We start from the raw sequence: 13769 nt of genomic DNA on the forward strand, positions 1-13769 counted from the left end.
AAAAATCCCTCGGACAGATCGTTAATCCGAATTGAAATAGGTATCGAAAGTGCTTATTAGGGTGAGACTACACATTAATGTTCCACACAAATCCACAGTTATCAAACAATTGGGATTCTAGGTTACTAGTCATTAAGAATTCAACTATGTGTGAATTTGTTGTCCCTCAATATATTGATCAATTTGATGTTTTAATTTTTATAACATCCTGATAGACTTTGAATAGTCATCTACCCTGTTTTACGCGGTGATCATCAATGCATATGTTCACTCTGATTTCATTTTCTCGACTAAGGCTGCCTAAGTGAACAGCGACCAGTGTTGATAAATAAGTATTTTTCTCTCAATCCATACAAACCATATTTTTAATATGTATTTTTATAGTGAAAAATGCGAAGAAATACAATTCAACAACATTCAGCATTGTTTAAACTTGGCTCAGACATTGAATACATTTCTGGCGATATGATGTTACCACAACAAATCAATGTCAGCAATGAAGCCAGAAAATTATATCAAGAATATGAATGCGACAATAAAATATCGATTGCTACAAAGCTTAAAGAATTTCTAGATAGAGCATTTGGTAGGTCATGGCATGTTACGGTAGTGGATGGTTCCTTTGCCAGTTCATATACACAAGAAGTTAATACTTCATTTCACTTTAAAATGAAAAATCTTTGTTATCTTATATGGAAAACACCAGAGTACATAGATGAATAATTGATAAAATGATTTCAGTAATAAATGTATTCAAGCAGTAAAAACGTGTTTTAAATATTCAAAGCGAATCTCGGAAGTTCTTCGTTGAAAACATTCATTATTACACGAGTAACTAAGTGAGAAGAATAGTTCATATTCAGAGTTACACACGAAGAAACCGTTAAGAACGGTGAACACGACGTAGATATCAGTAAAACAATGAGTCACTAACACTCGTCTCAGTAGTGGATTACAAAAAGTATTTCATTAAGTGAAATGAATGGGAATCGACGTAAATATTCAACCAGTGAAAGTTCCGAAATAAAGGCTGGAGAAATAAGAGTCAATGACACGACATTACTATAGAAGGAAACATCATGGTACATTTAATTAGTTGAATGAAGGACATTGACAATGATAATGGAAATCAATTGAGTTTGATCATTTAATCGCGTTAGAAGTGGTGAATTCGATGAGACCAATGAATTTCAATAGAATATATTCCGACGTAATGAGCAGAGATGAGTGAGATTGCATGTAAAGTGAAGATGAGAAGAGAGGACATGAGTAAAACACATCTCTTTGATACTGATATATATATAAATACATACATTTAAAGTTATATGTTTTATAGTACGTGGTAATGGTCAACTACATATTACGGAATAGATAGATTTGCCAACTGTGCCTTGTTATTCAATTATTGGTGAGTCAGGAAATGTTCTCAATAACCAGCTTATCCATCCTGCTTCACAATAGCAGATGAGCCGATATGTGCGTCTCAAAGTGATAGGTCGAAGTGGATTCTGTGGTATTTCGATGATGTACAACAATGCTCTAAAACACCGTTCACTACATCACCCAATGTAATGTCCTAGTATGTTTATTCGTAAATTTTGAACAATCCGTGAATAGTTTCATTTTTCTCCTCATAAACAATAGTGTGTAGTGCTCGTCCATCAAATTGACTCTAATCACGAGAAACTCAACTCCTACTGATAAAGAGAACCCGTATTACCCAAAAGATAACTAAATAGTATTTAGTGTGTTATGGATTTATGGTGAAGTGTAGAGTCGAGAAGATACACATCCGGTCACTTCCAAGTTTTCATAGAACTCCAATTTAGTGGTGTGAGTGATGTCTATGTCATGTGTGCTAGTAATCGACAGTAAATTAATTGAGATTGAACAAACTCAGTAATTACTGCATTCAATCGATGGATCATAAATCTTTAAAAACCAGAATAATTTACAATCCCTAATTATATAGAGTGAATAACTAAACATAAAAGCTACCAAAACTCACCTGATATTTTTATCAACACTTCAGTTTCATTGGAACAAAGAAACCGAAGTTTCAATATTGGCTAAATAAATTGAAATCAGCAACATCTGGAATCTATATCATGTGTGTAAACATCACTACACTCAGATATATGTTGATCAATATCCACATGTTATCTTCTCAATGATTCGGTACCGATCAACACACAGACTTCAAAGAAGCACGAGTAGTTACCCTCTTCTAAATTATAACGTCATTTGATCATGATAAATGATCACAAATATGTGAATTGTAGCTTAAATTACTGTTTTCAACATGCACTCAAAAACCTACTTTTTCAGCTTACAATAACATATACAGGTGTTTTGATTTAGGGCAAACTAGTGAACAACTGAAATTCTCTGAGAATCACTTTCCTAATTAAGAGTGATCACGAATACCTCGTGACATTTATGCGAATCAATGCATATATGCTCAAATAACACATGTTCTAATGGGAAAGGTTTTGATACGGTTTCTGATGTAAACATTCCCTAACGGATCTGAAGATTTTTCTTAAACAGTGTTTTATAAGTGATAGTCAATGAGAATTGACTCGAAGTTCTACTTGGTCAAGGTTAAATGTTCAGTATTATTTCTAAGAGCACAGTTCTCATTATTCCCTATTTGTATTTGAATGCTTTATTCGAAAGCGACTGTTGGACGATCTGTCAAGATCCACTGATGCATAATACAACTGATCTGATTCCATTTCTTATGTTGTTCTTGAAGAAGTGGATGCAAACGGGGACTAGTTGTATTTAGTAATATTTTTGTGTTGATGGACATTAGCATGATCCTGAACTGATGATGCTCACTGTTACCAATTCATTAGAAACCAATGATTTGTTTTTATAGTGCGAATCTTTCACTATCACTCCAAAGGAAATCAGTATATGGTAAAATCCACATCGGAAGGCTGATTTTTCACTATTTATTTGAATATCTCCGAGTTCGTTCATTGCGAATTCACATTTATAAGCACTTCATTGGGAAATGTTTTTGTAAATCGCAAAATATGAATTATCAATGTAGACGAACGTATAGAAATTCTAATAATTATTATATCACTAGATAAAGTATTCACGTTCAAGTGGAAATTTAGTCCAGTGAACTCCATACGGTTGGCTAATCGGTCCAAACACAATGGTAATGACAGAGATAAGATTTGTGTCACGATCCCATTTAGCGAAACAGATATCTGCATCTATGAATGAGCTGTGAATATGTTTTCCACCCGGTTACACAATGGAAGCTTCCTACTCACTTCTGTTTTTCTCACCCATGTTAGCTAGTTTGAGCGCGCATACAAAAACAGCATATATGAGTAGCAGAATCTGACGAACTGAGATTATACCAGAACCAAAGATAATTTATTGTTAATAGTAAGCAAACTGAATATACACTTTACTTTCAGGAATTATGACAACAGTGTCTCATTACTTACTAATGTTATAACTGTGGGAAATAAAATTAAAACCTAATTAAATCCAAAAAATGTTCTCCAAACAACAAAACTGTAATTATTCAAACGAAATTGAAGTGCACAATCCTCAAGATGCAAAAATGTAGTTGAATATGAACCTTTGACAATTAGCACAACCCAAGATGAAGAGAAATTTTTATCCATAAACTGTTTCATATATTCTGTTAATTTTAGTCCATTGAAATCAACATTATCTGTGATTAGTTTTCTAAATTCATTTGTAATTTTTAATTTCATATCCATTGGCATCTGATCAACGATCACCTGTACATCATTTCCAAGTACCCGTTGATTATCAGTGTAGGATGATAATGAATTTTCGGCTGATTTTAGTTGTGTACTTCTTTGTTGACGACTAAAACAAACGAGAGGAAAACAATTTTCCTAGAAATGAAGTAGTTCAACAAGTGGTACAACACAACTAATCAAACAATGGACGAATGTTGCGAATGATTTGTTCCGAACACAGAACGTGCGATGGTAGGCACTATGCAAACTATAATTGATGAAAATGAAATAAATTCCGTTTCCTACGAAACACTTTGGCTAACCCCAATTGTACAACGGTGGTATGTAGAAGTCGATTATGAAATTTATCTAGAAGATTCTATTTCATGCATTCATGTAACGGAAGATAACCATGCAGGCGTATGAAAATGGTTCGTACCTTATTGCTTATTGAATTTTGTATCACAGCTTATATAGTTCAGACAGACAAGGTCGATATAGACAAGCTAACACAAACGAATACACATATTTTACAAATGTAAATGAGTGAAAGAACACGATGAATTATTTATGAATACAAGCAATACAACAAGTGATATTACAACGATCTATGCTTAAGTCACATATGTATTCAACTCAGTGTTAGTCAACACAAGGTCTTGAATCTATATATCATTGTCAGTCGGTAACATGATTGTGAATCTGAATAGATGTTCGTTATGATCCAACAACATATGGGTTTGTTGCACTTCTAATTTGTTTATTAACCCAATTCATATTTGAAACTATCTTATTCTAAGTGAACGACGTAGGTGAATAATTTGTCGAGGTAAATGTTGAATGGTCGGTTTGAGATTCGTGAAACTGTGAAAATACCTAAATCCTAACTGAAGAATGATAAACGTCTTATACACATAATTGACTTGTTCACTCCCTTGCTCAGATGACTGAATTTGGAAAGAGATTATTACATGTACACAATATTAGGCATAGATTTAACTAAGTCAGAAGAATAGACAGCATTAATCTGAGCACAAAGCAAATAATCTATTTTAAAATGAGATTATGATATTTTAAATTTTAAATTGAAGAAATTATTAATTTGAGATGTGTTCTATCTAGTGAGCTAGATATTTTGAGATTATGAAGCTTTGATTATCGTCGTAGAGAACATCATTGTCATTTCCCGATAGAAGTAATATCTTGACTAATGCAACATTAACTGAAAACATTCACGTGAATTTCGCATATTCACCATAATCCTTCCAACACGATTTGTGTAAATAGATAATATGTGAATATTTTTCAATGTGAGATACAAAAATAATAAAAAACTGGTTAATGACTTACACATCTCCAATATTTAATTGTAGATGTTCACAAATATCTTCTAGACTGAGACGATTAGTCTTTCTTAATTGAAATAACTTCATCCAATTCTAATGGTAAATAATAGAATTTAGTAAACATTAGTAGTCTATGAAAACATTCAATGTTTGTTCACTTTCACATTCATATTTATGAACTAAAAGTCAATAGGATCGTAGTGATTATAAATTGCTTTGACTTTGAAATGTACTCAAACTGCATAATGCACAATAATTTCAATGAACAAGTGAAGTAATTGATATAACTGGATAGTCTAGATCCTAGTTTACGTTATGAAGTGTTTTTTGATTCAATAACTCGATAATAGTGTATTCGCTGAGTGATCTACATGTGATGAGTGTTTCTCTCGCATTAGGTTGTGGACTCATAACTCAGACACATTTGTTCTCTCCAACATCCTTTCAAATTACAATTTCTCAATAACATTTCCTCAATGATTTTCTGTATTCTACAAACCAAGATTTGTGCTTATTGATACCTTTCTTCAAAAATCATTGAACAAAGTTCAGTTTACTAGAAGTCAGTTCTAGGCATAGACCTATGTGAATTAACTTAGTGGTGATCACTCTCTTCAATATCATAGTTAATTTTATTCGAAGGATTAATTCCTGTATTATTCAACTAGCTGTTCAAGTATTCAACACTTTTTAAAACAATACATGATTTATGAGTAGTTGCAAACATTCATACATTATTATTGATTTATTTCAACTAACCTCAATTAGATCATCATCTCGACGATTAGTTTCAAAATATCTCTTTAGTTGACTCTTTGTAATTTCTTCATCACGGTCTTTGTCGATTGCGAAGAATATTTCTAGAAATGCTTTCGATGTTGGTTTTGTGCTCTCTTGATCATCAAATTTTACAACCATGTTGAAGAATAGTGACTGTGATAGTGTGGATTATACACACAGATTATATTTGATAGTTACTTACTTGATTTAATGTATATATACATAAACAGATATATACACGAAATTATCAGTAGTTTAATCTCTAAACACATCATGACTAGAATTGTAGAATGTAATTTAACATTAAACAATAATTGTCACACTAGAAATAATCAGTTAATTTTGACAGCTTGGTATTTGAAAATATATCACTCAAATTGATTAAATACCTTTCACTACATTCTTGTGAATGACCTATTTAACATCAAAGTAATAAACAATTAGTTTAGTAGTCGTTCCAATTATATTCGGGTGTAACCATTCGGTAATCCATTCAGACAATACAATTATTCCATCGAAAATATTGTATATCATGTAGTTAATTTTCCTGAACGCCTTCTCACCTATCCATATTAATGCACATTCACTGCACTCATTGTTCATTGAGTGATTATCCAAATAATCCCTTTTCATACCAAGTGCTTTTTCTACCATTTAACATGGTTGTGTTCTTAGTTTAATCACCGTAATCCAACCATCAATATATCTTTTAGAAAGTGTTTGTCGTTATGGTAGAAATGTATCTAGAATGATAAACGAGATACGTTGTAAGAGTCATCAAAGTCCTACGGTATTTCGACTTGTACAAATGATTGGTCACAAATTAGTGAACAATGTCATATTCGTCTCACCATTTAGTACAGGTACAGTTCCGTCACTCAAGTTGTAATGTGGTTACTGGTTTAGTTGACTGAAGATCACGTTTACCATGTTGAGTTGTCAGGTGGTTTAAGTTAGTCGGCAAGAAACGATTGATCTAGTTCCGATATCAGTTCACACTTATCGACAAATCACACGTGAACTCTTGAGTGGATGGGTTCTCCATATGATATTCGAATGCGCATCACTACATTATTCTTGTTGTATCGAACATTTTACACTGGTATCAAAACCATGGATGTTAACACGCTCAATACATCAATTCACCGTCTATATATAAGCCACTCACTGACCAATCCATTGATTATTGTTCACATTATTGTCTTGAAATCCCATCCTTCATGGATAGCGATAATATAACTCAGCAATGGTTATCTAACTCATGTCGACTCGCTGTCTTAAAAACACTCAGTTATCTCCACAAGCCATTTGTACAGATAAATGTTATAACTGCGAACTGATTTGCTCATACGTTTACGAAGATCTCGTGTAGTGGTGAGATGTTCACACCGATTCATCATATCATGTCAAAAATGTGAAAACGATTGATTTTAATGCAGTCCACTTCCTGCTTGTAACTGTCAAATTCAAATATTTATAGTAACCAGTGCTCGTTAAAGCAGTAATGTCTGTCGAATTTGGAAATTTCATTGCATAACATTCTGACATTCTGAGTGATATGTGCTGAAATCGTGTTTCGGATTTCACAGATTAACATATTAATATTGAAGCATTTGATGAGTTTCACTCTGAATAGAACGCTCAATCTAGACTGAACCGTTGTTCACTGTCAAGATTACGACCATTAAAACTGTAACTAGATTAAAAATGGTGGAGGCGATTTCAACGATCATTGGGTTGTGTTGGTAACATCGACAATAGTTCAAAGAAGAGACAACGAATGAACTAGCCAGTAACATATCATTCTCAAAACACCAAATAATTCAAACGAAATTTGGCAACTCAAAGGTTTATAGTAGGTAAAGATGCAAGAATGTTTAAAGTATAATCAATGAGTGAATAGCTCACACGAATAACGTATGCACCAATATCTATTAAGTTTGGGTCATTCTGATTAGCCATAATTACACAATTTCGATAGGCTATATTCTCTTGACAAATACGCTTTCTTAACTAGTCCGTATTGTTCTTGTAATCAGTGAAGATGACTGACTGAATCCTATATGAATACTTTCAATCAGTGATCAAAGACTATTATTTTAGCATGGAATCGAATTATACCTGTGTAAAATAATGCAATGTGTTTGCGTTTCCTCCAATACATAATTTTCTCACTCATTGTTGTTGGTTGATTTTACTTTAAACATTACAAAACTGTTAAAACTCACGTTTTAACGTGAGATCATAATTGTATCCAGTGTGATGTTTAGTCAGTGAAACATTCGTTCGCATTAATTCAGTATGATATTCATTCAGTGTAACCGACCAAACCTCGTCTTGTGTTGTTGCAGTGCCATTCTATTTCAGGTTTCATACTATCTCAGTTACTTAAGATACTTCCTGACTAATCATCCGATGTAGATAAAATCTAGATACAGATGAGTGTATTTGTGTGAAGTGATTGCTGAATTTTTGGAGAGTGAAAGGAATCTCCATCAACGCCCGATCCGGATTACAATTATGTCTGTTAAACTATATCATCTAGATTGTAGAAATCCCTAACAACATGACAATGTTTTTGAACGTAGTGTTGATATATTTGAATTTTATTTGCACCCAATTGTTAAAGGTAGGAAAATGTGTACTTTATCGGGAATAAACTTTCGCGAAAATGTCTGGTCAGATAACAATGACGAGCGAAGAAAGGAATCATAATGTTCTCAAAAGCAGTGAAGGTACACAATGACCAAGTGCTTGCGTGACTTTTGTATACTTTTTAGCATTTCGATGCTGTTCATGATATTCGGTAGTATGGATATGTTTCACAAATAAATTTATTAGGATGACCGTTTTTAATTTACATGCACACCTTTCTATATTTAGATTGTCTATTAACTGATGTTTTATTCCTAGCAAATGCTAAGTGCATGATATGTTATCTACAGGGGACATTATGCAAACACCGTTTTCCGATTACGTGGTCTTAATTTATTCTTTAAAATACTAACCTACGTAGAAATTTGCCAATTGTGTACTGGATATACATATCGGTTGGACGTGTCTTGATGTGACAGAATCATTACTATAGTGTTTAACATAGAGAAAGCAAGATTTGCTGTCTGTTTATTTCTTCCATTATTGATAGTCCGAATAAATACGTCTGTGTTTGAGTTTGTTAATTACTAGCTGACAATGATGTACTCATTGCTTTTTGGGCACCCCAACAAAACATCAGTATGATATTCATTCAGTGTAACCGACCAAACCTCGTCTTGTGTTGTTGCAGTGCCATTCTATATCAGGATTCTTACTATCTCAGTTACTTATGATATACAAATTCCCGACGTTCTTGTGTTCTATAAGAATTGTTCAGTCTGGTAATTATTGGGACTAATTATGACAGAATGCACTTTGTAAATGACAGGATGAACTCGCACGTAATTGAGTGGTCGGTGGAGTTTGTGTAACAAATCGTCTTCACAAGGTTCGTGCATTGAAGAATCGATAGAGCACCACTTACGTACTTACTTACTTACTTACTTACTTGCTTACGCCTGTTACTCGCAATCGAGCATAGGCCGCAGACCAGCATTCTCCAACCCACTCTGTCATGTACCTTCCTTTAGAATTCTGTTCAATTTTTGTTAATTTCCAACATGTCTGTCTCCATTTCTCGGCCTAATGTGTTCTTTGATCTTCCTCTTCTCCTTTGGCCTTGAGGATTCCATGTGAGGGCTTGTCTTGTGGCGCAGTTGGGTGCTTTCCTCAATGTGTGACCTATCCACTTCCAGCGTTTCTTCCTGATTTCTTCCTCCTCTGGGATCTAGTTTCTTCTCTCTTACAGTAGGTTGTTGCAGATGGTGTCTGGCCAATGGATCCGAAGTATTTTGCGTAGACAACTGTTAATAAGCACTTGTCTCTTCTGGATGATGGCTTTCGTAGTTCTCCAGGTTTCCGCCCCATACAGTTGAACTGTTTTGACATTTGTACTGATAATTCTTACCTTGGTGTTGGTTGACAATTGTTTTGAGTTTCAGACGTTCTTCAGTTGTAAATATGCTGCTCTTGCTTCGCCGATCCACGCGTTCACATCTGCATCAGATCCACCATATTCATCAATGATGCTGCCCAGCTACGTAAAGGATCTTACATCTTCCAAATCTTCTCCGTCAAGTGTGATTCGATTGTTGCATTCTGTGTTGTATCGGAGAATCTAGCTTTTCTTTTTGTGTATGTTGAGACCTACTGCTGCTGAGGCTGCTGCTACACTGGTCGTCTTTTCCTACATGTGTTGTTGCGTGTGCGATAGGAGGGCCAGATCATCTGCGAAGTCTAGATCGTCCAACTGCATCCTAACTGTCCACTGTATCCCGTGTTTCCCTTCAGATGTTGATGTCTTCATGATCCAGTCGATCACCAGAAGAAAGAGGAAGGGTGAGAGTAAGCAACCTTGCCTGACACAAGTCTTTACCTCGAACGAGTCTGTCAATTGTCCTCTATGCACGATTTCGCAGTTTAATCCATCATGATAAAGCACCAAGTAGTTTTAAAATGCATCACTTTTGATATTAGATTATACAACCAAGTTATACCACCACCTATATGTCCGAAACAATAAATCTCTATATGGTTGACAGTATTGAAGTTCTAATTGCATAGCTGACACGACTTCCAAAGAACGTTTAATCGATAGCAGATCCATACTAGTTAATCAATATCACTATTCTACTATTTTGTTCCCGTTACAATCATATACATAGATATATATCATGGAAAATTATTTATATGGTATGAATATGTACCGATCAATGTTATGTTGAATGAATGAAGTTCCATTGAGAATACTTCCAATCAAGTAAAAACTATAAACATTACATGGTCGTTAGTTCAGCTCAGTAATATATTCGTAGTTCACTTTAGATTATCCCTCACATGGAAATCCTGTCGATGAATGCATATGGTAAATTGAAGCTTTGTTTTCATGTTTAGGTGACTCTTAATACAACTCAATATTAGTCGGGAAAGCAGCTGAATAAACAAGAGGGATAAGTTGACACAATGCTAGGAGCGAAGAAGTTTTCACGATGAAAAAGACACATCGTGGTTTATACTTTAATATTATTTGCTCTATAACACCAATTTCTCAGATTTTATTGAGGTGGCTCACAGTTTCCCGGCTTTAAGTTTAGGCTGCTTTCACTTTTAATCAGTCAAGTGGCGGTGATTAGCTCTAGTTAATTTTGTAATTTGTTGAACATGTTTATGAACTTGCATTTTATGTCATGTTACATGTATTGTTCACAAACTTCATCTGGACTTAATAAAAAGAAGAGAAATATTCTCATCACTAAATGTACTACACACAGAATCAAACATTTCAAATAACTAGTTTAATATACTTTGAACTGTATCCCTTCAAGTAAGTTCTTGTTAAAACTAGACGTAAGAAAATCCAAAATGACTAAACTCACGCTTGTTCCGGTTTTACACCGACGACATCACAAAATTTTTGAAATGTTATAATACCAGTATTTGTTGGATCAAATAATGCTTGCCATCTCTGTTTGATTAAAATTTACAAAGGGGGAAAGAAAAGTACAAATAATTACATAAGATAATTAAACCATCACATTTTGTACATGCATGAATTTTCGTTTGAGACGTAAGAGTACTGTACATGCGATAATGTGTTAAGGGTTTATTTTATCTAAAGTTAACACAATTGGGTTTAAAACACCTGAGAACTTAACATATTATGTATTATGAATTGTAAGTTTCATCAAAATGTTCCTAGTTTATTTGACCGAAGATCAACTATTTTCTTTTTCGCAATCTTGACTTTACTGCTGGCAAACGATGAAAATGAAGTGGTAATTATTAGCTACGCTTTCGTAGTCCATCTTGGAGAACATGTTTCGTTCTCTGTTGTTTTTTCTGGTCTACATGAAATTTGTTGTTTTCTACGACGGAAATAGCACTCTATGTTTATTGGAGGTGTCAAATGTAGCGCAGTCAGTCATGATGGAAAAAAAACTACGATATATAACAGTCATATGTCCAATTAAATTTTTAATTGAAATTATTCGGAAATATATACAAGGGAGTGACTGACTGCACGTAAACATAACTGTAATCACAACTTCTTGAAGTGTTCTCAGTCTTTCTATACTACTTTAAAGAGACAAACATAATATTAATAATTTCCATTATGGATTGGCTTTAGTTAGGTAATCATTGAAAACCAGGATGTTTCATTTGCAGTAGAAAACTTCCGTGATTTCTGGTCATTAGTGACTAGTATGTAGTATAAACCTCTGGTCCGGAAATAACCGTGAACCATCCTAAATTAAAACAACATAAATAAAATTAGATAATTAGTACTAATATAATACTTCTGACTGGTCTTATGATTGTACTGTAAATACAGTAACCTTAAATGACCCTACATATATATATATATATATATATATATATATATATATGCTCACATAGACATAAGATAATTTACCTAAATTTTCTCTTATTTTCTACAATAATTTCCAGGCATTACTGTTGGTTCTAATCAGATCACTATCGTTTATTCACTTTATGTAAATTGTCTTGTAAAAGATAGCACAGAAAGAAAGTGAATAATTTAAAAAAACAGTGGTGACAAATGGAAACTTTTACTAGTGTATTTTCAAAAATCGATACAAACTATGATGAGATTATCACTAAGGAAGAATTAGAGAAATTCGCCAAAGAGAATCATCTGGGTAATCGAATGGTTCAAGTAAGTTTTGATTATCAACATGTACTGATCTAAATAGATGTGCATGTGTGATAATGTTGTTTATTAGGATGTCTAGTGTTTGTAATTTTTCGATTGATGCCATATGTATCAGTATCCTGACGGTTAACACAATCAACCTTAAAATCACTGCGTAACAGATTAGGAATCGATTTCATTTACTTCAGTCTAGACCCCAACAAATTATCTGAACTACGACAGGCCGACAGTTCAATTATATGTTCTTATCAAAGAATGTATATCGTCATGTTTGAAGCTTCGAAGGGTATTTCAACGATCGTTTGAAGATAGTGAACTACTGCATATTAGCTGCACGCGTCCGACAGTGATACTGAGAATGAGAGTTGAATTACACTGAACACTTACTTGTATTAATAGTTTCAGTTCTACATCTCCGAGGAACTACACATTCAGCGGTAATCTCAGTATGGCTAAGCGAACGCATGCGTGAAACTGTTAACAATCTTAAGTCAATTCAATTGATACAAACGAATCAAAGAGCTAGCCTCGAAAAGTCGTTCTCAAAAATATATCACGTTCAGAGTGAATTAATGAAACAGCACTCAGGTTCTGAACAACTATGATCGAAGGAAGATTAACATGAATTAAAAGTCGGAATCGCGCATCCGACTAACCAGGTTTCTCATGTTTTCATATTCTAAACAATCGAAGATTCAATTCACTCTTAAATAAATATCTGTTTCACTCAGCCACATTTTCACAATTTAAACATGTCTATTTTAATTAATTTATCTTCATGTAGTTGAATAGGTTATTTGGAAATAAATTTACATTCTCTTTCTTTTATCCACTTAGAGATGGTTTGAGCTATTTTCGGAAGAGACAACAAACCAAATTACACTTAATAAGTTTTTAAGTGTTCTAGGTGTTGCAAAAGAGGAATAGTAAGTTTTGTTAAATGTATGCACTTTCACTTTTAACAGTTTCATAGTTAATGTGTATTGATTGAATCCGTTAGAGTGAAAAAACAGTATGGTGATATCGTCAGTGTACCAGATACTTTTCATCGATATTTGTTTTCAAGAGTACATTTCAGATTGTAATCACATGACTGTTCTTTCATTAGTGTTATGCCAGGACACTGAGAAATAT

General features: G+C 33.7%; 1 protein-coding gene across 2 annotated transcripts in view; it reads left to right on the plus strand.

Annotated features, from left to right (window-relative positions):
- Positions 1-13769, plus strand: part of MS3_00002091 (uncharacterized protein) — a gene marked incomplete at its 5' end in the record, with an annotated part of 29029 nt that overhangs the window by 13476 nt on the left and 1784 nt on the right. The window contains 2 exons of one of the 2 annotated variants that reach the window (XM_035731150.2): positions 12539-12638; positions 13473-13525. In XM_035731150.2, coding sequence (XP_035588243.2) covers positions 12539-12638; positions 13473-13525 — 153 coding nt within the window. Of the gene's footprint in view, positions 1-12363; positions 12639-13472; positions 13562-13769 lie in introns of those variants that run through there. The other variant, XM_051209656.1, reaches the window with a different exon arrangement.

The sequence above is a fragment of the Schistosoma haematobium genome, chromosome 1 (genome assembly GCF_000699445.3).
Source record: "Schistosoma haematobium chromosome 1, whole genome shotgun sequence".
In the NCBI taxonomy this organism is placed as follows: Eukaryota; Metazoa; Platyhelminthes; class Trematoda; order Strigeidida; family Schistosomatidae; genus Schistosoma; species Schistosoma haematobium.